At 34.3% G+C, this 26,846-nt stretch overlaps 1 protein-coding gene across 1 annotated transcript in view; it reads right to left on the reverse strand.

Annotated features, from left to right (window-relative positions):
- Positions 1-25,401, reverse strand: part of LOC127860407 (uncharacterized) — a 97,260-nt gene extending 71,859 nt beyond the window's left edge. The window contains exons 1-6 of the mRNA XM_052398467.1: positions 25,249-25,401; positions 17,430-17,606; positions 15,428-15,504; positions 8,192-8,288; positions 4,031-4,113; positions 3,588-3,719 (exon numbers count right to left, since the gene is read on the reverse strand). Of these exons, the coding sequence (XP_052254427.1) occupies positions 3,588-3,719; positions 4,031-4,113; positions 8,192-8,288; positions 15,428-15,504; positions 17,430-17,606; positions 25,249-25,348 (666 nt within the window). The 5' untranslated portion in view covers positions 25,349-25,401. The remainder of the gene's footprint in view (positions 1-3,587; positions 3,720-4,030; positions 4,114-8,191; positions 8,289-15,427; positions 15,505-17,429; positions 17,607-25,248) is intronic.
- Between the last annotated feature and the right edge of the window lie 1,445 nt (positions 25,402-26,846).

The following is a 26,846-nucleotide window of genomic DNA, read 5'->3' on the forward strand; positions in this document are numbered from 1 at the left end:
TCACAACAAAGACTTACCTTAATTGAACATCACAATGACATATAAAGAATGAATTCGCCGGCCGCGGCCACTGATCACACAATTAAAATCAATCAACAACGCAAACTGATAATTGAAGTAAGAATCCCTTCTTTTAATTAATTCTCAAGAGTAAAGAAAAAACACTCAAAGCATCTTCAGTTCGCTAATTGATTCGACGATTAACACGCGCGTGAAATGTTTTTGTTTTTTTCTTTTCGCGAAATCCTAGCCCACGATACTGAAAGCTTAATTTAATAACCAAAAGAAAAAAACTGGATTACAAACAAAACTTTAATAACCTATAACTCATGAATAAGATCTAAATAAAAAGACCTAGACCTAGATCTATGTGTCCACATATATCTATCCGTTTTGAAATAATAATATTTTATAAGGTTTTAACTGTCTGAAATACCAAATTATACAAGAATATTTTATCAGCAAAAGCCTTTCAAATAAATTATTCAACAGCATTCTCGCCGCGATTTGGAAGTTCTTAGCGCAATTGCTTCAATGATCGCGGCATTATAAATTCTTATTGTAGGTAAATAAAATCGAGATTTTATAAAAACATAATTACTCATGTTTCTATGAAACTTTATTTTATGAAAATCGGATCATTATTGACCAAGTTACAGCCGCCTTTCTACAGCGCCGTAACATTTTCGCATAACTTTGCTCAATAATCGTAGCCGTTGCTACTGACGCGTCGCTATCTTATCGCAATCGTGATACACCGGCTATCTCCGGACTACTCCGATTGATTCATGGAATAAATCGTCTGCTGATCCCAAGTGTTCTTATCAGTTTCTCGACCACGTGACCCCGCCGAGAGATAGCCCGATAAGGCGCGAAGTTTCCAATCTGTGTAATCTATAGGTCTTTGTTGTAATGCACCACATGCTGAAGTGTACAAATGCATAATTTCAACATTTTGCCAGGCTATCAACAGCAGTATATTATGATAGGAAGACATTCATGTACCGGGTATAATAGATATTTGCTGTTTTTTGCTAACGTCTTATATCTGCCCCCCCCCCAATCAAATTGGGCACATGTCCGGTAGAAGTTATTTTATCAGTTATTTAGCTATTCGAGTCAATAAAATATTTTACTTCCTGCGTGTGGCCACTTCTGACCCCAGTCAAGATTAATTAACATATACATGTATTCGAGGGCCTCTATATGATGCTTCATATAAAATACAATGTATAACACTAGGTCATAATGACTTTATTATTAACATTAAATTTTATTTCATGACATAACATTAACATAATTTGTATTTGGCATAAAATAGCACAAAGCATTCTTAAAGCATTCGGAAAGTCTATACCAATTCATAAAATTGGTATTAAAAGGAGGTGGTAGAATCTTAGAAGAGTTAATATATGAGATGTAGATATACAACTATTTTATATCTTAGATACATTAGTACAAACTATTTTATGAATATTTATCTCGTTAAATTGCCTGCTTGTGTTGTAGTATTCTCATAGCTTTAAGATTCACACGATATCGGTTCCACTTAACTGTTCGCTTTTCGTTTTGACTGATCCATTGTTAATGTTCAGATGATAATCTGATTCAGTAGCGTCATGAATGCGACGGCATATTTTTTAACAAGATGGCTGCTGCTCAAAAAGAGCTCTTGCAGAAATGCTTTTCTTTGCTCGCTTTTTGGGTGGAGATACTTTATACACTGGTGAATGAAATGGTGACTAAATGGGTGTAAGCACTGGTGTAATTTGTTGCAGACAAACTCCAATGTGACATGCAGTTGACGAAATGCATTTTGGTGTAACTAATCGTATTGTTTGCGATGTTTTCAAGCGCTTTCTCTTCAAACGATGAAGCGATCGACTTGACATTTTGAGCATTCTGAAATAAAAAACAGCTATATATAACATACATCTAATTATATCAACTTATTTGATGACATCATTATTTTATTTTCACAAAAATAATTATATATCAATTACAAAATATATGTAATTCAGACTAAGATTAACATTTAATATTATATACTACATATATTATTGAAGCTTGACAAAAATCACCGCAAGCTCCGAGCTGCCACTGTTTCGAGCCGAGCATTATATTTTTAATAAGTACTCACATGTGCCAAGTATGTGAAAAGAAATGTTAAGTTCAGTTTAGTTTTACTGCAAACTACATTTGGTCTTTTTAAATATAATTATGTGAAAAGCCAAGGATCTTTCGTCCAAATGACATGCCTCGTATTACATTATTGTCATGCCTTTATATACATAAATAACAACCTTTTTTCGAGGTTGAATTGTATTTAATTTATATATAAATTTAAGTTAATAAAATAAAACACTACGTAAACATGTAAAATAACACAGGATTTTGTGTTTTCTGATCATAGAACAGAAGGTCATTTGGACGAAAAATCGATTGGCTGATCACAGATGTTATTACAGTTTTATTATGATAAACATCGCATTAAAAGTAAAAACAGAAGCAGTTCAGATGATGTACACAAAACCGTTCAGACGATGTACGCAAACAAAAAATGTTCAGACGATGTACTATTTTCCAAAATCCTCGCCACAGGTCTAAAAAAACTTAAAGAACGTGCAAAACCGTGTACAAAATATTCTAAGCATGTTATCAACCAAAAAATGTTGCATTTATTTCGTTGTTTGTTGTCTTGAATAGCAAACATGTCAAAATAAAGTTTGTTCAGACGATGTACAATTTTCATTGTTTATTGTTCCTGAATGTTTGAGAAAACTACAGAAATCTAAGAAAAACGACAATTACCAGAGTACATAAGGCGACTAAGCGGGTACTCTGCGCATAGTTATCATTTATTTTGATAATATAAAATATGAGAATACCTTGATTTTTGTCATTAAGCGAGAGCTTTTTCCACCATTTTGTGCGTACGACGTACTTTTGTGATCACGTGATTCCCCGCAGTGACACACACTAACCTAAATCTTATATTTTCAAGTACTAAAGGGGCATTATTTTGCTCATTTGCAGGTCAGATCAGAGTTCCAGCCATTGGTTAGAGACCATATATAAAGACCACTAAAACATACATTCACTTGAATAACTGTAGAAGAGATATAGATATTGAGTTGCTGCATACAAACACACAGACACTGACAAATGAGTGTTTAGTATAGCTTTAACAATTCTATGAATAGTCCAGCTTAAAACTGACGTTTTAAGAAAAACAAGTCACGAAAGGTACCCACTTTATTTGTTTTGTTCACACCTAAAAATACATAAAGCGGAGGTTAAATAGTAAAAACAAGTTGATATGAGCTTGTTAAAAAAAAATGGGTTAAATGCATAAGCGTTAATTGTCGTCCAGGACTAGCCTGTGCAGTAAACGCAGGCCAATCAGCGACATCACTAACCACTTTTATGGAATTGTTCATCTTAATTAAGTCTCTTCAAAATCAAAATCCAGATAAGGCGATTTTTTTTCCTCTGATTAGCCTGTGCAGACTGAACAGGCTAATCTGGGACAAAACTTTACAAACATGCATTAAGACCCATTTTCCCAGAACAAGGCTCACAAGTACCTGTTCCTGCAGATCCTCTCTCTCGGAGCTGAGAAGCCTCACAAATACAGGCACTGCATTGGCGTTTTTGACCATCCCGATATGTTGGCTGGACCCTGAGCAAATGGTTGTGAGGACACATGCAGCATCAAACTGAAATAAACATGTAACAGTTAAAAACAAGACTATTGTCAAGCAATGAAAGTCCCCTACCGGCTCCACCATTGTCAGAAATTCCACCATTTTCAGAATATTATATATATATATTTGTTGCCATAGCAACCAGAATTTTTGAGACTTCGGAACAAAATGAAATGACGTGCATAATGTCCATATTGCCATCTATCCATGTTTCAAGTTTAATGAAAAAATATGAAGAACTTAAATTTCATTTTAATGGATAATTTAATCATAGGTTTCCATGATTGCAATCTACTTCCAGAACCCCCTATCTCTGATAGTACCTGAAGTGTTTCTGTTTCCAAGAACGCCACAAATCTAGGAATGAGGCCAGTGCTTGTCACCTCATCAATGGGTGGGTTGGGTCCTGAAAATAAATACAGTTACAATGTATATAAATTTGGTTTGTCACAAAATTCACTAAAAATACCCCCTGCGCAGGCAGCCATTCCTCTAGTTCAGAGAAACATAACTAAAGTTTCAATTAAATCCCTAAAGAAATTTAGAAGCGGTTATCTCAACAAACTAATAGCATGTTACAAAGACATATATTGCCAAATACACCAATCCATTAACCGACCAACCAACTAGTTGAACAAAGCGTCAATTAGACCCAAGACCTATAAAATACACATATTCGAAACCTTGCGCTTTATCATTCTATCTCGCGGCGGGGTCATGTGGTCAAGTAACCGATAAGATAGAGACGCGAGAGTAGCAACGGCTACAATTATTGAGCAAAGTTATGTGAAAATGCTACGGGGCTATAGAAAGGCGGCCATAACATGGTCAATAACAATCCGATTTTAATAAAATAAAGTTTCATAGAAACATTAGTAATTATGCTTTAATAAAATCTTGATTTTATTTAGCTAGATTAAGATTGTATAATGCTGCGATGGTTAAAGAAATAGCGCTATAAGAATTTTCAAATCGTAGCAAGAATGCTGTTAAATAGTTTATTTGAAAGGCTTTTGCTGATAAAATATTCTTGTATGCATTTTTATTTCTAACATATAAAAATAACATTAAAAAAAACGGATAAATATGTATATATATATGTGATAATAAATAAAGAAGCAGTGCTCACACTGGCCTTCAGAAAATAATAGCCATAATTTTTTTCCTTAACAAAATAATAGCCAAAACAGACGCGGACTTTTCAGCAAATCAGTACTGAAGGCAAAAAGAAAAAAACAATCTCTCATTATATCTATGTTTTATTAAATGTATATCTATTGAATTTAAGTTATAATATATATATATATATATATATATATATATATATATATATATATAACAAGCATAATATCAGTGTGTCATTTTCTTATAAAATATTATTACAATAAAGAATACAATCAAGGTTTGGGTGTCACTTAACAAACCAGATATCAGCTACAGTTACATACACATGAGAATAAAGGGCAGAGCCCCCACCCCACCCAGAGCCCTTACTAATTATACTTTTTATTATAGTTTTTATACAATTCGAAATATTATAAACCACACCTTCCGTATCACCGCATGTGTATTCGTCATTCTATTTTTTTCTATTATGAACTTCGAAAATAAATCATAATTGACGACAAAAATACAGTATCCGAAAACGGCAATCCGAAAAAATGTACGCGTTTTGCACATTAATGATTAAATAAAAGGTGCATATCGTTCGACTGCTTTATCTCTTATTTCGACGTTTGCCATCGGCCGCTATGTTGTAGACAGAGGCCAATATCAAATGCAAATAATTTATTCCAACAATAACACTTTCGCAATGCCGATCATGTTTACATCAAATAACGTCACAGCGCGTGATTTAAAATACACCATCTCAGTGTAATTCCAAACACGTGTTTCCTTAAAATTAGCTGGCCATGACATATGCCGGGTCCCTTTGAATTGAGAAAAATTTGCAGCGTTTTGACTAAAATTAAGGATTTGTGTTGTAGCTGTTTTGCTAAAAATGCTTCAAATGGAGAAAAGAAGTGTTTTTCAGTATTATTTTTAACCAGTACCTGGTTAAAAATTGAAATCATTATCAATTTATCACACATCAAGAAATAAAGCAGACGACAAACAGCGGTAATTACGGGGAAAATTCGTTGATGGCGATTTAATAATTATTTCATCAAGCAATTTTCAAAGGCGTGAAAAACAAAACCAGCCGAAAATATTCGCGTCGATTTTCAATAATGACAAATTATAATTGGCGAAAAATTAATAGATCTAACAGTGACCGATAATTGGTAAATCACGGGGAGATTAAAGACGTTTTTTTCCGAAAGATATCACTGCTGTCTGACACTGAGAAAAACGCTCTAGGCCACGATGACGCAGAAGTTATTGAAGCGTTTATGACAATACACAGGGTCGAGTGTGTACACAGGTAATCTCGTTATCGATTTTTCCTGCTTGATGGCGTTTCGCAATCGCCGCACAACTTTTAGAGGCAATTATTTTTTTGATGTAGGCGGATAAAATAATCGCCATTTTTTCTAGACAATTTTAAGAAATAATAGCCAGTTGGATAAAATAATCGCCATTGGCGACAATGTCTGGCAGCAGCGTGAGCACTGAAGAAGTAATGTCAATTAAAGCAAAATGTTCAATTAACTAAGTATAAAGGGGCCATAATTCTGTCAAAATGCTTGATACAGTTGTCTGCTCTTGTTTATAGGTTGGGGTCATGTTGGTAAACCAGTATGCAAAATATGAAAGCAATATGTCAAGGGACATTGACAATACATGTATTTGGGGTGGTATGCAAACTTTAACATAGATTTATCAATAATATGCATATTCTAAGTATAAAAGGGACAATAATTCTGTCAAAATGCTTGATACAGTTGTCTGCTCTTGTTTATAGATTGGGGTCATGTTGGTAAAGAAGTATGCAAAATATAAAAGCAATATGTCAATGGACATAGGATATATTTGGGGTAGTACGCAAACTTTAACATTTGCACGCTAACGGGAATGGGAAAGCTAACGCTGACACCGGGGTGAGTAGGATAGCTCCAATATATATATTTCATATATAATAGTCGCGCAAAAAAGAGCTTCAAATTGTACCGACATTGTACTATGCCAAATTTTCTTAAAAAGGATACTTCATCCAGTTTTTTTAATTAACATAGATTAACATATGACCTAGCATAAAAATCTTACTTCATCAATTTGGGATGAAAAATGAAAAATTATTTCAAAAAGAACCAAAACACGTTTGACGGCAATCGTGTACAAAAGGGTAAAAGAGCTTAAAATTGTACCAACATTGTACAAGGCCAAATCCTTTAAATTGAATAGTTTCACATATTTTTTTAAATTTATACCTAGCTTAACATCTCACCTAGCATAAAAATCTTACTTCAACAATATGGGATGAGAAATAGAAAAGTTTGTTTTTCAAAAAATCGTTTGGGCATTTCAATTTTTCAAAAATTGCCCAAAATGACCATATCAAATTTCACTTTCAATTTCCAATAAATTTCATCTCATTATAATTACCAAAACCTAAAAAAGTATCAACCAGGAAAATAAAAACTTATTTTCAACTTCCTGACGTTACACTGTCATTTACTTCTTACATATATTGCTCTGCAAACCACCAATTAACACATTAAGATTGTAAATAACAATATCAAAACAAGAGATTGCCAAGCAATATGGTCCCCTAACGGTGAAACTTCACAATTGTTATTAAAAAAACTAAATATTTTTTTATATTTGTTGCCATAGCGAGTATAATTTTTGATGTAGGAACAAAATGAAATGTCATGCATAATCTCCATATTGCCATCTATCCATGTTTCATGAAAAAAAAAAAAGAACTTAAGTTATCGCAGGATGAAGAAAAGTGTGACAGACTGACAGACAGACTGACAGACAGACTGAGTGCAAACCATAAGTCCCCTCCGGTTTAACCGGTAGGAGACAATAATAAAAACTTAACAAGACCATGCCCAGAATACCCTACAACAACAAATAGCTATGATAAATTACGAAGAAATAATTGATTGCTTTGTGACAAAATGTCCGACAGTAGCTGTTTCCAGCATCTCCAAAATCAATGTCACGTGACTCTCGCATAGTCACGCCTGCGTGAGATTTGATTGAATATAGCTATAGCGAATAATACAGTGTTATTTGTGTATTTTATAGGTCTTTGATTAGATTCAATGTACCTGTTGTCTAGAGTGCAGTCAGCACAGGCTAATCAGAAATGACACTTTTCACTTTCATCAAATTTTTGTGCTTAAAGGAAGTCTCTTGTAAACCAAAATCTTCTCTAGGTGGAAAGTGTCTTCCCTGACTAGCCTGATTGGACTGCACCAGCTAATAAGAGAAGACACTTTACACACATGTATTAAGCTCAGCTTTCCTGAAGCGTGGGTCATGTATGTTGATATATATACATGTAGTTCCTGTAGCTTTTCATAACGCACCTTTGGAGAGAAGTTTCTTTAACATATGAGTGGCCTGCTTCTGTTTCTCAAGGTCATCACTGTACAGGTTCTGCACCATCTCTTGGGTAATCTCACCCTACATATCAAACAAAGTAGAGTGTCATGATAGAGTTACACACTACACGTGATAAGTGAATGCTTAAAATGCAAAGATGCTGAATAGCAGTTAATGAAGTAAAAGTCCTAAAGTGACACAGTCATTTAGGTTAAAATCATGCAGGATTATATCAGCAATTACATTTTTAACATATGCGGCTCTATATTTGTCACATATGCATGTTTAGTTTTTAAGCGAGTTTATTTTAAAGTTGCAATGTTGTATTGTGAGATTAAAGAGGGAATAATTGTTCTACATTGCGGGTCAGAATAATCGGACTTGGTCGGTGACCTCAAACAATGAGCCAGAACACAAGTGTGAAGATTCAGTTGAATAACTGTAATAGAAATAAAGAATACATTTAACCTGAATAAATACTCTTGAAATAAAACAATGTTTTTTTTACATTGCACAGAGGTGACAATCAAAGGTGGGAAAGATTCTCGTTATAATTCTTATCTATACAGTATTACTCACACCTATCCAGCTATAGATTATCAATGGGACAAAACGACTACCCCTTTTCAACACAAATATAAGTGGCACAAACTGGTAGTAGTATGAAACGTCCATAAACCGCGGCTACCAAAAGTTGCCTTCCGGCAAAGCTACTCGTCACAAACTATGCAAAGAATGTGACACATTCCTACCTACTTATGGCAAAATGGCAATTGAAAGACTAGTAATTTTTTTAAACTGCAATAACAAGGCTAAATCTTATCAAATGCGTTTGCAAAATGCAAAAACCGGTTTAAAAACTTAAAACATAGTTTTGTTTAACTTAAAAGACTCTGGCGTACCAAAGGAGACCCTGCATTTCCTCTGCCACATCAAAGATCTAACCGACTCAGTTAAGTCCTCGGTCCGCCTATTTGCAGATGATTGTTTACTTTACAGCACCATCAGAAGTCGCCAGGACCATGAAATCCTACAGCAAGACTTTAATAAACTAGAAACCTGGACAACACATGGGGCATGAGATTCAATGCCAAAAAAAACCAGAATGCCTCAAAATTCTACCAGCTCTATTCTACATCTAATTCTATTCTAATCCTACATCCTTCAACAAGTGCCAGAAAACCCATACCTTGGAGTAACTATATCAGAAGACCTACCGTAATTACTTTAAGTTTTCCGACACTTAAAAATTATTTTTTTTGGTGTCCGAAAATTAAGATACGCAAAATGTTCAAAAATTACAGGTGTCCGAAAATTTAGAGACAAAAATTAAGTTGTCCGAAAATTATAATTATATTCAAATAAATGCAATAAATCAATGTACAATAATCATCTTGTGATCAACTCTTCTTTTCTTTTTTTATTATTGCCTGAAATGATATAGAATAACAAGAGGGCCTTGATGGCCCTGAATCGCTCACCTGACTTTCCTTGCTACATCAACTTAAATTCTATCAGACTATGGCTAGCTATATCATGAATTACAAATGGGCAAAATAAAATTTCATTAAGACATGATGAAAACTGTAACATCTTTCAAATATACAAGGATTTACCTTTAACATTCTGACCAAATTTCATAAAGATTGGATGAAAAATGTGACCTCTATTGTCTACATAAGGTTTTTCTATTATTTGACCTAGTGACCTAGATTTTGACCCCAGATGACCCAAATACAATCCCAACCCAGATTTCATCAAGATTAACATTCTGGCCAAATGTTATTAAAATTGGATGAAAACTGTGACCTCTACTGTCTACACAAGTTTTTTTAAACTTTGACCTAGCGACCTAGTTTTTGACCCTAGATGACCCAAATTCAATCCCAACCCAGATTTTTAACAAGACAAACATTCTGACCATATTTCATTAAGATCTGATGAAAAATGTGACCTCTATTGTCTACACAAGGGTTTTCTATGATTTGACCTAGTGACCTAGTTTCTGATCCAAGATGACCCAAATACAATCCCAATCCAGATTTCATCAAGATAAACATTCTGACCAAATTTCATAAAGATTTGATGAAAACTGTGAACTCTATTGCTTTCACAAGGTTTTTCTATTATTTGACCTAGTAACCTAGTTTTTGACCCCAGATGATCCAAATACAATCCCAACCCATATTTCATCAAGATAAACATTATGACCAAATTTCATATGGATTGGATGAAAACTGTGACCTCTATTGTCTACACAAGGTTTTTCTATTATTTGACCTCGTGACATAGTTTTCGACCCCAGATGACCCAAATACAATCCCAACCCAGATTTCATCAAGATAAACATTCTGTCCAAATTTCGTAAAGATTTGATGAAAACTGTGACCTCTACTGTCTGCACAAACAAATTGTTGACAGACACACGCACGCACAAGGGACGCCGGACATCACACGGTCACACAAGCTCACCATGTCACTTCGTGACAGGTGAGCTAAAAATGTAACTGATCATGGGGGCTCTAAACTTAAAGTAAACTTTCCGGATGTTTATGACTAGTGTGCATCAGATTTGTGCAATGTTTGTATACGTCCCTGAATGAACTTAATAACACGTGTTTCGTAATGCCTTTAATAAATGCTACTTTTTAACTATTAATCTTGTCTGTATTCATTAATTAATGATACACTACGTCTAGCACGATTTCTGGCATCCACCACACTCCCACCGTGGACAATTTTTCGTGAGTGTGGAAAATCACGGCGATCTGAAGGTGTTTCCATCATGATAGACCGCGTCGACAGTGACTGAACAGCGTGGGCGTTATTGGGAAATCGATCTCACGGTGGACCACCGCGATCGCGGTGGACCACAATGATCGCGGTGGACCACCGCGGCCTTGGTGGTTCGCGGTGGAATACAAGTAAATGTGATTGAACATGTATATTTCGATATTGCAGAACGTATAACTTTTGCAAAGTTCTAGAATGTTTTGTTACATTTGTATGTACATTTGTATACATTTTAACTTGATTGTTAACAATCGTCATTATTTTCTATTGTTTACCCTTGTTCCAGAATCATTTGACATGTCCTACATCGAGCGTGATGTACATTATGTTTTGTTTCTACAGTTTCTGCGTGAAGATTTACTTGTTGTTAATTTAAAGAATTGTTTGTTTTTGTAAAAATTTCGGAAATGCTTTCTCGTTTGTGTACGTATAGCTTGCCAATAATTACATATCAACATGTTACGTGTAATTTGATTCTGACTATTTTAGTGACTTCCTCCTGTTTATATTGTTACATGTATTGATTCGAATATAAATTCAAAACATCGGCAGTAAGTATTCAATTCAGTGATATTTTATGAACATAAGCATGTGAAAAAATAAGTTGTTATGTTATCAAGTGAATGATCTGTTTTGTTCAAAAACAAGTTCATTTTGATTCATATTTTAACAAGAAACCGTCGGAGAATGGGTGATGTCCCCAAAGTGTTTTTTTCTCACAATATTGCTTTATAAATTTAGATAAAAGGAAACGTCTTGATGACACAGTAGTTGGGGGACAAGAATTTTTTCATAGAAAATTTCAAAGGGCAATAACTCTGTGAAAAATCATCTGACCAGAACCCGCTGATAATATGCACATCTCCTCTTTGTAGTGAAGCTTCCCATAAAGTTTCATTGAATTTTGGTCATTAGTTGCTGAGAAATAGCCCGAACAAGAATTGCACTATATGTACAGTTAATGGAAAATTTCAAAGGGACATAACTCTGTGAAAAATCATCCGACCAGAACCCGCTGATAATATCCACATCTCCTCTTGGTAGTGAAGCTTCCCATAAAGTTTCATTGACTTCCAGTCATTAGTTGCTGAGAAATAGCCCGGACAAAAATTGTGCACGGACGGACGCACACACACAGACGAAGCGGCGACTATATGCTCCCCCCAAATTAAATTGTGGGGGAGCATAAAAAGCTAAATGTGAAATTATGACTCGCTAAATTCACCGCGATTTCTTAACAACACTTCTTATCGATACTTTATAAATTTGATATACAGTGAAAACTCGCTATTAAGACCACTTGTGGGACTTTTCAAAAGTGGTCTTAATAGCGAGGTGGTCTTAATTCTGAGTTTTCATGAATTTGATGGACATATAATTACAACAACGTAAATATTCACTGAACTTTTATCTGTTTGCATACAATATAACAGTCATCCGTTTATACATTGTATTTATACATTGTACAAAGATAGTATTTCAAGTTGTTCATTAAGTGTAAATACATGTATATGTACTTTTCATCAAGATCCTTGATGTTTACTTAACGAATGAGTCAATTGTCGTCTGCTTAGCATTTTGTCGAATAAAAGTCGAGATTTTCTTTTTAGAATAGCTTGAACCCGAGTCTTTCCAATGCCGAATAAATCGTCGTTGAGATTTCCCATCACTTGCGTCGATAAAATCAATCTTTTCTTTTAAACACAACTCTTTCCGTTTTCGCTTATCCATTTTGAATAACGATATGGTATAAAAGTCGGTTTTTATATCCATCACGAACAAAACCGTGTTACTCAAATATCCTAACTGTTAAATTATTCGCCGTAATAAATCTTTAAAGTGTGTACCAAACAACTACCAATTTACCCATCAAAGACTCAATAATAATAATAGCTAATTGTCAATCAATGGTTAAAAATTATAACAAGTGCCAAAATCTAACACCTGTGTCGCAAATCGATGCCAAAAACCGTTGTCGTTAATTGTGGTTAATTGGGTCAGAATGGCTTCGTACACAAGCCCGATAGTACCACAACATCAGATCAAGTAAGGTGTGAAAATTACTGGTCGTTTGGCGGGTGTCAATTAAGAACAATATCGATAATTGGTACTGATTAAAGTGGTCGTAATAGCGGATTAGCGGGTTGGTCGGATTAGTGAGTGTAACGACCATTGAAATATAGAAGGAACAAATCGGGACTGAAAAATGGTGGTCGACTTAGCGAGTTGGTCGGAATACCGAGGTGGTCGTAAAGAGAGTTTTCACTGTACATTGTATTTTCTCAATGCACAATATTATTGTTACACAATAAGTAAATCAATATTAACCATAATATTACGATTTCTTTTTTAACGTCATTTTACATACAGTGTATGTTTCAAAATGAACTTGTTATTGAACAAAGAACAGGTATACAAATAGTCATTCATCAACATGACAACTGAATTTTTCGCATGACTATGATATTAAAATATCGTGAAATTTAATACTTACTGCGGATGTCTCAAATTTGTACATGTACATTTATTCGATCCAATACATGTAACAAAAGAAACAGGAAATCACAAAAATAGTCTGATATCAAATTGCATGCACATGTAACATGTTTGTATTTAATTGTTGGCGAGCTATATATGTACACAAACGAGCAAGGGTTTTCGAAAGGTTAACAAAAAACAAATCTTTAATTAAGAACAACAAGGGAAACTTCATGCAGAAACAATTGAAACAAGATGTGTTTGTGAAACACAATGTCCCCCTATATGACGTTTGACATTTAAGGATGACCTTGACCCTTCACCACTCAAAATGTGCAGCTCCTTGAGATAAACACGCATTTCAAATATAAAATTGCTAGCTTCAATATTGCAGAAGTGACATTCCATGAGCAATTTTGACCCATATATTTGACCTTGAAGGATGACCTTAACCTTTCACCACTCAAAATGTGCAGCTCCATGAGATACACATGCATGCCAAATATCAAGTTGCTTTCTTCAATATTGCAAAAGTATTCATAAAATGAGCGATTTTGGCCACATATATTTGACCTCTGACCTTGAAGGATGACCTTGACCTTTCACCACTCAAAATGTGCAGCTTTATGAGATACACATGCATGCCAAATATGAAGTTGCTATCTTCAATATAGCAAAAGTTCTTGCAAAATGTTAAAGTTGGCGCAAACAGACCAACAGACAGGGCAAAAACAATATGTCCCCCACTACTATAGTGGGGGACATAAAAATATATTATTAGCCATGGTGACCTTGACCCCAGTGACCTCAAACCTCATCAAAAGTGAGAGGTCCATGCAAGGTACCTACATGCCAAATATGAAAGAGATCGGTAAAATATTGAAGGTGCTATGAGAAACTGTTACAAAAGCGTGACGGAAAATATATTAATAGCTTCGGTGACCTTGAGCCCAGTGACCTCAAACCTCATCAAAAGGTAGAGGTCCATGCAAGGTACCTACATGGCAAATATGTAAGAGATCGGTAAAGTATTCAAGGCCCTATGAGAAACTGTAAGATAACCGTGATGGAAAATCTATTATTAGCCTCGGTGACCTTGACCCCAGTGACCTCAAACCTCATCAAAAGGTAGAGGTCTATGCAAGGTACCTACATGCCAAATATGAAAGAGATTGGTAAAGTATTGAAGGCGCTATGAGAAACGGTAACAAAAGTGTGACGGAAGTATGGAAGTTAGGACAAACTGGCAACTATATGCTCCATAAAATTTTCATTTCGGGGAGCATAAAAAGCCGTAGGCGGAGTTAACATGTCATATTTTGAGCTTATACCAACTCGCACAATTAACTGCTACGGGATGATTATTGATTTTTACAGCTTTTTTCGGGTAATAGGCCCTCTTTTATTGTGTCATACGCAGTCATGCATTAATATGCGCGTCTTGGGGACACCAAGATAACACACAATTGCAAAAGCAGATATGACTTGATACATATGGATCAAGATAAAAGGTGCACGTGGCGCTAATTGGCTTTGAAAGGGGCAGCGTGGGGCTCGAAAAAAGGGGCATGGCGGGGCGCCACGCTGATAAGGCGTGGATAAAACACTAAGGTATAAGTAAAATGAAAACCTTTTCTTGTATTTCAAATACCAGAGGATTTGGATAAATTCTTTAACTTCCTAATTTTTCATCGAAGTTTAATTTAATATATTAAAGAAAATAAATTTAAGCAAGAATTTTGTATTATTATTATCAATTATTCCTTAACAGATATACATGATAATCAATAGCAAATATACTATTTTAATGTTAAGCCCAGGCAAATATGCTTTCTTACTTTTTCGAGTAATCAAGGAGGGTCTAATGTCTCTGGGGAATGAAGGTCACCAATTAACTTTTTGTAAGATTTCCGTGTTTCCTCCACGGCAAGTGTAGCATGAATACTTACATAATTGGCAGGGGGTCGGGCTTGCATAGTCTGAATGGATGAATTACTAGTGGAGGTTAGTGCGGGACCTGGAAGGGCTGCAAACAGAGCTAGGCACATCAATGTTGAAGACATAAGATATATTTAAGGTTTTCAGACAAACATTTTATTGCAGCGTTTGAATAATAAGATTAACAAAACACAATTCTTCAAAGTCACATTTAATAAACATGAGGGCCCAGATGACACTGGGTTGCTCATATAAGTTAAAGTCACAATAATCATTTTAAAATATTTGGTAGATCTATTAAGGAATATTTGTTAAAATTACTTTCCAACCAAGCCAGTGGTTGCTCACAAGAATTTTACAGTTTTCACTTAGATATACAAGTACAACTACCTGTCCCTATTGATGAAATTTGTAATTCAATAACAATTGTCTGAAGAGAGATTTAGTAAAAGGTCAGGGGTGGCGAAATCTCAAAAAACTATACTTGTCCACGGACAACCATTTAGGAAATTTAACTTGCCCGTTGTTGAACTACACTTGTCCGTTAATGTTTATATAAATTATAAACGCATTTATTGATTAATGTTAAATAATGTGGAATGTATCAAAATGAGTATGATTTGCTTGTTTTGTTTATTATTGTATTTCAATGGTACATTCATTATAGCAGTATATTATAAAAAATATAAAGACTTTCTCAAACTTTACATCTTGCGAAGCTAGTGTTATTAAAACATGTGCTGAACATAAGTAAATTGTAATCTTAACAAATTAAACTAGTCCAATATGTGGACCTCATCAGACTGAGGCTCCGCTACTGGTAGCAATTTGATTATATAAACTGGTAACCATTGAAAATCTGTTATCCCAGTTTCTTGAAAAGTTCTGGTGCGTTTACTTAGATTATATTTTTTATCATAATCTTTCTTAGTTTTTTGGGAGGTGGGCTGCTCAAAGTTTCGGGTTTCTGCTCCGTTGTTGAAGATTAAAAAAAAGTTCCATGTTTACCATTAAAGTTGTTTTAAATAACAAGGTGGACCGTGTTTTGATTATCTTAGATTGATACTTTTTATTTCCGTCTGATTTTAAAAATAAAGAAACCAGTCTGTACACTGTCTAATAGTCGGGCCAAATGTTGAAATTGCGGCATGCTCCCGGTCTCTTATAGAATAAGGGAGATCACTGCGCAGGAAAGTGCACATATTTTAGCTTGATTGCTCTGCAAATAGCACTGACAATGTAATCGCGTGTCAACATCCGGTTTTGTAAAACTTAATTACGGCTTTAATACAATGTATTTTTGTATACCTGGACGCGACTTTTAAAAAACTTGTTGTCCACGGACAACTTAATTGAAAAAAATCAGTTGCCCAGACAAGCAAATGTACGACTCGGGCAACTCGGACATTTGATTTCGCGACCCCTGAAGGTGATCCAAGGAAATTTTGTGTTTAAATATTTTGAAATCCAGCAAGTGGTTTCAGGCATGATCTTTTAAGTGAAAAAAAGCCTTTTGAGGAAAACTGCAATGCATTTTTGTTTCATGTTTAATAATTTGAAGATGTTTAGTAGAGGGTAAATTAAATTGTAAATTTGTATGAAATTGTATAGAAACCCAGGAAGTGGTTTTTGACAAGAAAACGTCCTGTTTTTGAGGGCATTTAAAAATAGTTTTCAACATGTTTTTACAAATGTTTAACATCCAAGGACAAGTCCTTCGTAGTTCAGTTTAAATCCATCAAGCAGATTAATAGAAGTTGTTTCATTAAATAGCTGTAAATAGTGACGACAGGGACAGTGACAGAACGGAATATTTCACCTTTCTTTACTTATTGCTCAGGAAAGCATCAAATAAACCATCATTTTGAATTGTTTTTAATCCAAGGCTATAGAATATATTTTGTTTCAATTTTTTTTTGTAAGAGCTGCTGTTGGTGCACATCATTTTCATTAATATACTGTTGAATTGGACAAAATAAGAAGCTAACACCTTCTAGAAGTTAAGAACATTACCTGGTTTTTGCTCAGCTACATCTGTATCCCTGCCCCCTGCTGCTTTACGTGCTGCCTCAGGGTCCCATCTCTCAATCTCATCTAAAAACTGGTCGTTGTCATTGGTTACCAGTTCCTTGAGGGCATCTGGTAGATTCTCAAGGTCCTGACTAATGCAGGCACTCTGGATACCAGACACTACAAGCATGTTAAGACAGGGAGTTCCTTTGTACTTTCCATGCTAGTTAAATGGAATGATACACTGTTCTGGAGATCTAACGAGGATTATTGTTAGTTTTTTGTTTAATCAGAAGTGTTGGAAATGTTCCTTGTTTGGTTTGTATACTTGAGTTTTTTTGGTTGCTTTGAACAGTGTTTCAGTTATATAATCATAAATGGCAGTCAGCTAACCAGTTCACACTTAAGGTGTAGAATGGCCATAGAAAAAAATCCTTAACAATCCTCACACAAGACATGCAACAGGCCGAATGTAGGTAAAAATGCCAGAGGTAAAATGCCATAGGTAAAAATGCCAGAGGTAAAAATGCCAGAAGTTAAGTGGTAAAAATCCCATAGGTAAAAATGCAAGAGGCAAAAATGCCAGATGTTATATAGTAAAATAGAGTTTTGAGCAATATTATAAATGATATTGAGTATTGAAGGAATTACATTCTTTGCTTACGTTATGGAAACATGTTTTTAATTGAATATATTATATTGATTCTACTTGTCTCACTAATAAATTTAGTCTGTAATTTTGTTGTTTTGTGCTTTATGCATTGATGTATCGGTCATTCAACAAATGTCTCTTGGTTTGTTTTTTAATTTGTTGTCGACCTATAATGCTAGCTGGAAGTCAATACAATTTATCAAGACATTGAGGTGTTTGAAAATAAGTCAATGTTATTGACTCTAAGTGTGCAATATATCCAATATTAATTATCCTATTGATTATTGCGCAATAAACATAATAAATAAATTACAAAACAACAAAATTACAGTCTAAACTTAGAACAAATATATCATGTTCAATTAGTAAAAAAAAGTTATAAGTAACATAAGCATAGAATGTTATTCCTCCAATACTAAATATTCTTTTTTTTAAATGCTCAAAACTCTATTTTACTATATAACATCTGACATTTTTACCTATGGCATTTTTTCCACTTTACTTCTGGCATTTTTACCTCTGGCATTTTTACCCATGGCGTTTTTACCTAAGGCATTTTTACCTCTGGCATTTTTACAGCACACCAACAGGCCAACGGAGATAAAACCTGTGATCTTCAGATTTGTACACTGTGGTTCTACCAACAGACCTTGACAGCATAGTAATATGGAATGTTACAAATGATTCTCAGGTTAAGTGATTTAAAGTTAAAACTTTGAATCCAGTAAGTTGCGGTTTTATCTAGAAAGTTTTTTTTATAATGTTTTTTCTTGATAAAATGTAAGCATTGTTTGATTCGTATAAATGCAATATTTTATGCACACACACTATTTAAATATTAAAATCTACACTACCCTTCAATATTTATTTAGAAGATTATTACAGCTGTGTAAACTATGAATGTTCAATAAACTATTGCTAAACAATATTTAAGACCAAGACAAATTCATTATTCAAGCTACAGTCAACACACTCCACACTGTTAACCACAGTATTACAGCAGCTGAGGAGCCACTGTTATAACAAATCATCAACTAGCATGAACCATCAATAAAAAGCTCAAAGGGCTTTTTTCCTGTTTAAGTGAAGCGGCCTAGAGTCACAAACTTTATAAAATTGTAAAAAAATAAGTTTTGAAGCGTTCAAAATTAAGAAACAAGAGGGCCATGATGGCCCTGTATCGCTCCACTGCTGAAAAAAAGGCTGAAACAAATATTTTCGGCAATTGCAAATCCTTAAATATAGGCCCTATTTAAGCATATGCACACTTTTGTGACCCCCTGGGCTGAGTCAAATTTAACCCCAGGGGCATGATTTGAGCAAACTATGTAGATGACTACTATACCGCGCTACATACAAAATGTTGTAGCTCTAGGTTCTAGAGTTAAGGAAAAGAATATTTTAAAAGTTTTCAAAACATAAGCAAGATATAAGCGTATATAATGTTAAATTTTGTGACCCGCGGGTCAGGGTCAAATTTGACCCAAAGGGCATAATTTGAACAAACTTGGTAGAGGACTATAAGATGTTACTGCATACCAAATTTGGTAGCCATAGTCCGAATGGTTTTCGACAAGAAGATCTTTTTAAAGATTTCACAAAATAGGCGCTTTATAAGCGTTTATTCAATTTGTGACCCCCCGGGGCAGGGTCAAAATTGACCCCAGAGGCATTATTTAAACAAATTTGGTAGAAGTTTATAAGATGTCACTACATACCAAATTTGGTAGCCCTAGGCACAATGGTTATGGACAAAAAGATTTTTAAAGTTTTCAAAAAATAGGCCCCATGTAAGCATATGTTCAGTTTTGTGACCTCCCTAGGCAGGGTCAAATTTGACCCAAGGGGCATAATTTGAACAAACTTGGTAGAAAACTGTTAGATGTCACTACATACCAAATTTGGTAGCCCTATGTCTTATGGTTAAGGACAAAAAGATTTTTAAAGTTTTCACAAAATAGGCACTATATAAGCATATAATCGATTTTGTGGCCCCCAGGGCTGGTTCAAATTTGACCCCTGGGGCATAATTTGAACAAACTAAGTAGAGGACTATACAATGTCACTTCATACCAAATTGTGTAGCCCTAGGCCTAATGGTTATTGACAAGAATTTTTGTTAAGGTTTTTACAAAATAGGCATTATATAAGCATGTGTTAAATTTTGTGACCCCTGGGGCAGGGTCAAATTTGACCCCAGGGATAAAATTTGAACAAATTTGGTAGAGGACCAGTGTTTTTTTATGGCAATTTCGGGGCCGATATTCGGCCCCATTCCCCTCAAAAAAAGAGTATTAATTTTCCCCGCATTTTGTTAAAAAAAATCCCTTCCGGAAGTAAAAAAAAAAAAAAAAATTTTTTTTTTTTTTCTTTTTTAGAAAGAACTGTCTCATAATCATGATAAATATATAAATATATAAATATTTAAATATATAAATATTTAAAGGGATCTTCATGCTTTGGTAAATTGACAAAATTGAAAAAAGTTGTTTCAGATTCGTAAGTTTTCGTTTTAGTTATGATAGTTGTGAGGAAACAGTAATACTGAACATTAACCATTCTCTAATATAGCCATTATATGCATCTTTTGACGATTTTAAAACCTAAAAATTATAAAGCGTTGCAACGCGAAACGATTGAATAATTTGGAGAGTTCTGTTTTTGTCGTTAAATTTTGTGAAACTACGAAGATTGCTTATATAAGGTATAAAATACTTCAAGAATGTGTACTCGGCGGAATAGCTCAGTAGGCTATAGCGTTTTTACTTCAGGACTCTGGCAGGACTCCAGGGGTCACTGGTTCGAAACCTGCTCCGGGCAATGTTCTTTTCCTTTTTTTATTTTTTTTCTTGATTTTTTACTGGAGCTTTTATGATCCAATGTTTACATTTATCAATATAAAGCATTTAATAAATAAGTTAAAAAAATGCCAGAATCTGTGAAAAGGCCCCTTTAAGACGAATTTCATAAAATACAGCAAATACAAATTAGCGCCCCGAGCCGATTGTGACGAAGATAATTCGTAATTATTTTCCGACAATAACCGATGCATTCGTCTTTTTAGTAAGTGTTCGTGTGTCGTATGAATCGATATCGCTGCAGGAATTTCAAATGAACCGTTAAACTAAATTTAGATTCACATTGTACATGCATGATATACATGCTGGCGAATTCGGCTGTACAGCCTTTTTCGATTTCAGAATTAAATATCTGGCTTATTTAGCATTCTTCGACACATGTTCTTCTTAACTTTTATTTTAGTTTATATTGAAATATATGTATAATAAGTTTTTAACACATTTTATATTAATTAATAAATATTTGACAAGATCGTATATACCCGCTTTAAAGGGGCCTTTTCACAGATTTTGGCATGTACTGAAGTTTGTCATTAAATGCTTTATATTGATAAATGTTAACATTGAGTCTAAAATTTTCCATTAAAAAAAAACAAGAATACAATTAAATAATTAAAAAAGTAACCCTCAACGGGGCTCGAACCACTGACCCCTAGAGCCATGGGGCAAAAGTCTACCGCTCTATCCACTAGGCCATCCACTCTCGTACTACGACAAGGGTATTTATTTACATCACATATGCAATCCTCGTAGTATCAAAAAATACAACGACAACAACAGAATTTTCCAAATTATTCAATCGTTTCGCGTTGCAACGCTTTATAATTTTCAGGTTTTTAAATCGTCAAAAGATGCACATAATTGTTTTTTAGAGCATGGTAAATGTTCAATATTACTGTTTCCTCACAAAGATCATAACTTCAAGGAAAATTTGCGATTCTGACACAATTTTTTTCAATTTTGTTATTTTACCAAAGCGTGAAAAGGCCCCTTAAACAGTAGCAGATAAATCCCCCCAGTATGAAATATACTGGGAGGAGAAAAGACTAGGGTAATACGGGCAAAAGCCCGCAAAGCGAGCGTTGACCGTTCATACATATGGGAATTTAGACATAAAATTACATAAGAATACCTCATATGGATACGTCTAAAAAAAATTTGCCACGCGACATATATTTTCGCGATGCTATTTATGAACTTAAACAAATCAAAAACACTTTGACATATGCTAAATCGCATGTACATACATACCTCAGGAAAAGTTATATCAATGACATCATAATTGTGTAGCGAATCGCACTAAATATTCTCGCATTATTTGTTTTTCTTCGCAAACGTTCCAGAATTAAGTCATTACTCAATTATCTCCCCTGAATGCTCTTCTTCAGTGGGTATAAGCCGAAGACTGGTTCACTACATATAGTGACAGTCCTTACCAAACACAATTTAGGTGAACATAACCCGTCTTTAATATATTGCCGAATCTCAGATTTCTGTCGAATTTATTTGCTTTGGTCTTTTCGATATCTTATTGTTATTATTATCCTGACAAATCACAAACGCTTGTAAAAAAATATTTGTTTTAAACATTATAGTTGGCATCTCTATTCTTCCAGTATTCTCGCGGTATTTCATTAACGACACCCTACTGTTTATTTGTCAGAATTTGTGACGCATTTTCCATTCGCTCTCAGAAAGAAGTTTAACGTGTGATCATGAGCAATATTCTGGTAAGTTGTCGTTGTTATCCACCAGAAACACATTTATTCACAAAATTTAAAGATATTTCAATCTAACTTTTTAGTCTTTTAGCTTTAATTTTTAACGTATTTACACCTCGTCTGCTCGCACTTTACCAATATCCCGAAAGGTTACATATCACTATAATTAGTTTAGGCCTAAAACCACAAAATCCGATACCGTTGGATTTTCGTACCACAATCTTACGTAAAAAAATCTTCCAGATTCGAAATCAACAAAAACAAGACATTTATAAATTGTCTGCATTATTGATCAAATTTTAAGATATTTGTTGGTTTTCTGTTTTTAGAAGCTGTTCTGCCAAGGCAAGAGCTGGACATCATACAAGTCATTCTATCCAGCAAAACTGACAGTTTTGGTTTACAGAAATCAACAAAGGAGGGATTCCTGAACTATCAAAACTTCCAAGCTATACACACAGTTATTATTTATGGTGATCTTTATTGGTTCTGTTTGTTTACTTGGATGGAACATGTGTGAACTTTTATAGAACTTTGAAAAGTCTATATATGTCTATCTATAAACAAAAATCAGCTATGGTATAATAAGATCAGATGTGCAAACAATGTCAAAGGGTTGTTAAATTAACAATTTGAAGGCAATTATGCTGAAAAAATATGAAAGTTCCCATGCAAATTTTGTCTGTATATCGACAAGTGTCTGCCGATAATTGTCAAACTAGTAATACAAAAACTTACCACAAGTATGTAAAAGCACTAAGTACCAGTGATCATTTTTAGTAAGATAGTGTAATTTTAAACAGTAGCAAACAGCTTGTTTAGTAAATGCATAATGCAATTAATATGATTTTCGTTCTATTGTGTAATTAATAAATTGGTTGTTACTTGTTAATCCATGATAAATGTTTTATGGCTAGTACAAAACCAGCAATGTTATTTTGTAAAAGGTAATACAATAACACCACTTTGTAATTTCATATACGTAAATATTCTTGAAATGTAGGTTGACGACAGTGTTTTAGTTTTACTTATTTTGTAACTATTATTTTATGGGCAAATAAATGATGTGAAGTGTTTTGTATCTCCACACAATACCACATACCTTTTTAGATATGTACTGTGTTATGTGTTATTTGAATGTTTAAATTTAAAAATATGGATGATATAACATGATGCATTCTAATATTTGCATTCAAATTGTAACTATAGAGCTAAGTGTATGCAGTTTAGACTGTGATTTTAGAATTGCTACAAAATGGCTAGTTTTTTAGTGGCGACAAAATTTAAACTATTCAACAATAGTTTGCGAAAGAAATTTAGAAACCTGCGCAAGATACCTGTATTTATTAAATATTTTAATTGCAAAACAAGTATGTTGTTATGCTGTTACACATAATTATACATTGATAATAAATAAGAAGACAATTAGTGGTGTAAATGTTTCCCAACAGTAGAAATCATTCTTCTGATGAAGTCAGTGATATACAGACGAAAGCTCCAAGTATGGCTTTCAATACGTAGTGTGTGTTATTTGACAGTCTAAAACTTATTGGATTAAAAAAAATCCTGTCAAATTTGTCAATCAAAATTGATTTGACACATCACATGAATTTGATTATGTTAAATCAGTGTACTGTATGCTAAATGCAACTGCTTTAGCAAGCTGTCAAGTTGAATTGAGACATTTGATGAAACAAACTGTTTCCTGGATAGGACCAGTACTTAGTTTCTATATGATGTACCATGACGTCGAAAGTCTACAAGACCTACTAGGTAGAAAGAGTAATGTACTTCGACGTACAATTTTTACCGACCCTTGAGTGTTAGCCAATCAGAAGACACCTTACGTCTGTTGCTTTTAGAGATATTTGACATTGAACATTATTATTATTTATACCGAATTATGCGACTATCGACCGCTAACTCATAGATATTGTGCGTATTTATTAAACATAATTATTATTATAATTTATACCAAATACGCACAATATGAGTTAGCGGTCGATAGTCGCATAATTTGGTATAAATTACCCACTTAAGGGATCAATACAGAGACCTCCCAGTGACTAAGCCAGTTAGCGGACACTCCATCCACTATACCACAGACACCAAACCAGCTATAAATTCCTATGGCTAGAAAACAAAAAAAGTATCAGATGCTAGATCTGTAAGCTTGGAACATGTAACTCGTTTTAAGATTGTTTTTTGGATGCATTACTTAATTATTGCAACAAATTATAATATTTTGAACACAATCATGTCCATATATTTATTAAAAATACATGGTTATCAAAAAAACTTAAAAACCTTTTGCCCGTAAATTAGGTAGCACCTATAATCATATTAGGAGGAGAAAAGACTAGGGGGAGAAATGTCCAAGGGAAAGAAAAGACCAGGGAGAGAGAAGACCGTACACCAATAACTAACAGTAACAGCTTTCAAAACTGAAAAGCACTTTTTATGCCGCACTTATAAACACGTCTAGCTGTACCACTAGCCACTCAATCGTCACGTGAGTATCCACCGTAGGCAATTGTTTAGGCTTTAAAATAAAAGTTTCTCTGTTAAAATAATAACAATAATGTAAATACCCTCGACTGTCCTAAAATCGCTAGTACGTAAGGTCGCGGCCATCTTTGTTTTTTCTTGATATCGCGAGATGTCACGGCAGGTGCGAAATTTTGACGTCATCTCATTTGCATATACTACAACTCTTGCAGACGTATTATTTTCCGGGCAAAATGAGGTTTAAACAGGTATTTATTGTGGTTACAATATGTTTATCCTAAATTTATGTATTTATTTAATGCTTAAAATATCCCCATGGAAACAAGCCCAGATCTGTGCCTAAAATCAGTGTTTCAAAAGTTTTGACATTGTTTACGTTTGCATCAGTGAATGAAGGTCACGTGACTTCATCGGAATTTTCGTAGTGAACATGAAAGAGAATTAGTTCGTAACAGATTTCACAATAATGTTCTAGGGCACTGCCTTTTCGAAAGGTTACATTACACTTAATCACTGTGTAGTGCCTATTTCTAAAGGGTAGATTTTTCGGCGTCAGCTGTATACGCCAGCTTTTCACCTTAGCCTGACCTTTGTTAGCGTCCAATAGAATTCAAATAAAACTTCCCGCGGCCAAGTACAGATGAATACACTTCATTGACTGCATTGGCTGATTTGATAATACCACTAGAACATTGGAAACATGTCCGCGTCTTTGTAACACTGTTTTACTGCGTGTTCAGCATGAAACAGTTTTATCTCTAATAAAAAGGCTTTATAGATAGAACAGTTTTACACTCAATCTCGACATCAATACAGTTTGTGCGTACATCTTTTATTTTCAGAGGATTTTCAGCGCGAGAACGTTGTGTACTTAAAGGCCATGTTCTCATATTTAGTACTGACTTCCATATTCCTGTCAACATGTTATATGTAAAAGTATAAAGAGCAGTGGGAGCGATGCCTCACTTTAATGTGTTGCATTTCAACCCGCGAGGTATAAGGGTCAGTTCGCGGTTAGTGTGTTTGAATGTCAGAGTTTATATACAGGTCAGACCTTCTGTGCTGTTCGGAGTTCGCGGTCAGTTATATAATAGTTATATAATAAAGACGCTATAGCGTGAACTAGGTGAACCGGAATTTTCTTTACCACCAGAAAGATGTGAAATGAAGATATCCAGCGATATTATTTTATGGCATGTCAATAATAGATTCTTAATGTGTTTTCAACAATACCATGATAAATATTATTTTTAATTAATAAACAAGAATTATTCCATCATATTTACTAATGTATTATTGCAGCATATTGACTAATGTATTAAGTATGAGCGCGATGATTCTCGATACTGTTAATAATCGAATCAAATACACGTAGCAATTCCCGATAAACCACTCAAACAGGTTTGTTCGAAGAACGCGCGTATACATATTTAAAATATGTACGGAGACTTCGCGTGTGGCCGGTTGACTTTGGTTTTCTTTTTTGTATCTAAAGGTTTATGACCAGCAATATGTAATAATGTAAAATAAGCCGCGAAAACTCCGCGTAACATCCCGTACTGCGTTTGATGCAGCTAAAAACTGCACAGAAAAAGATATTAGCTATCCTTGATCTCATTCATTTAAATCTTTACCTTCCATAAACTCCAACCACAATCAACGCCGTATATCTTTTTTAAAG

This window comes from Dreissena polymorpha, chromosome 15, assembly GCF_020536995.1.
Source record: "Dreissena polymorpha isolate Duluth1 chromosome 15, UMN_Dpol_1.0, whole genome shotgun sequence".
NCBI classification, from domain to species: Eukaryota; Metazoa; Mollusca; class Bivalvia; order Myida; family Dreissenidae; genus Dreissena; species Dreissena polymorpha.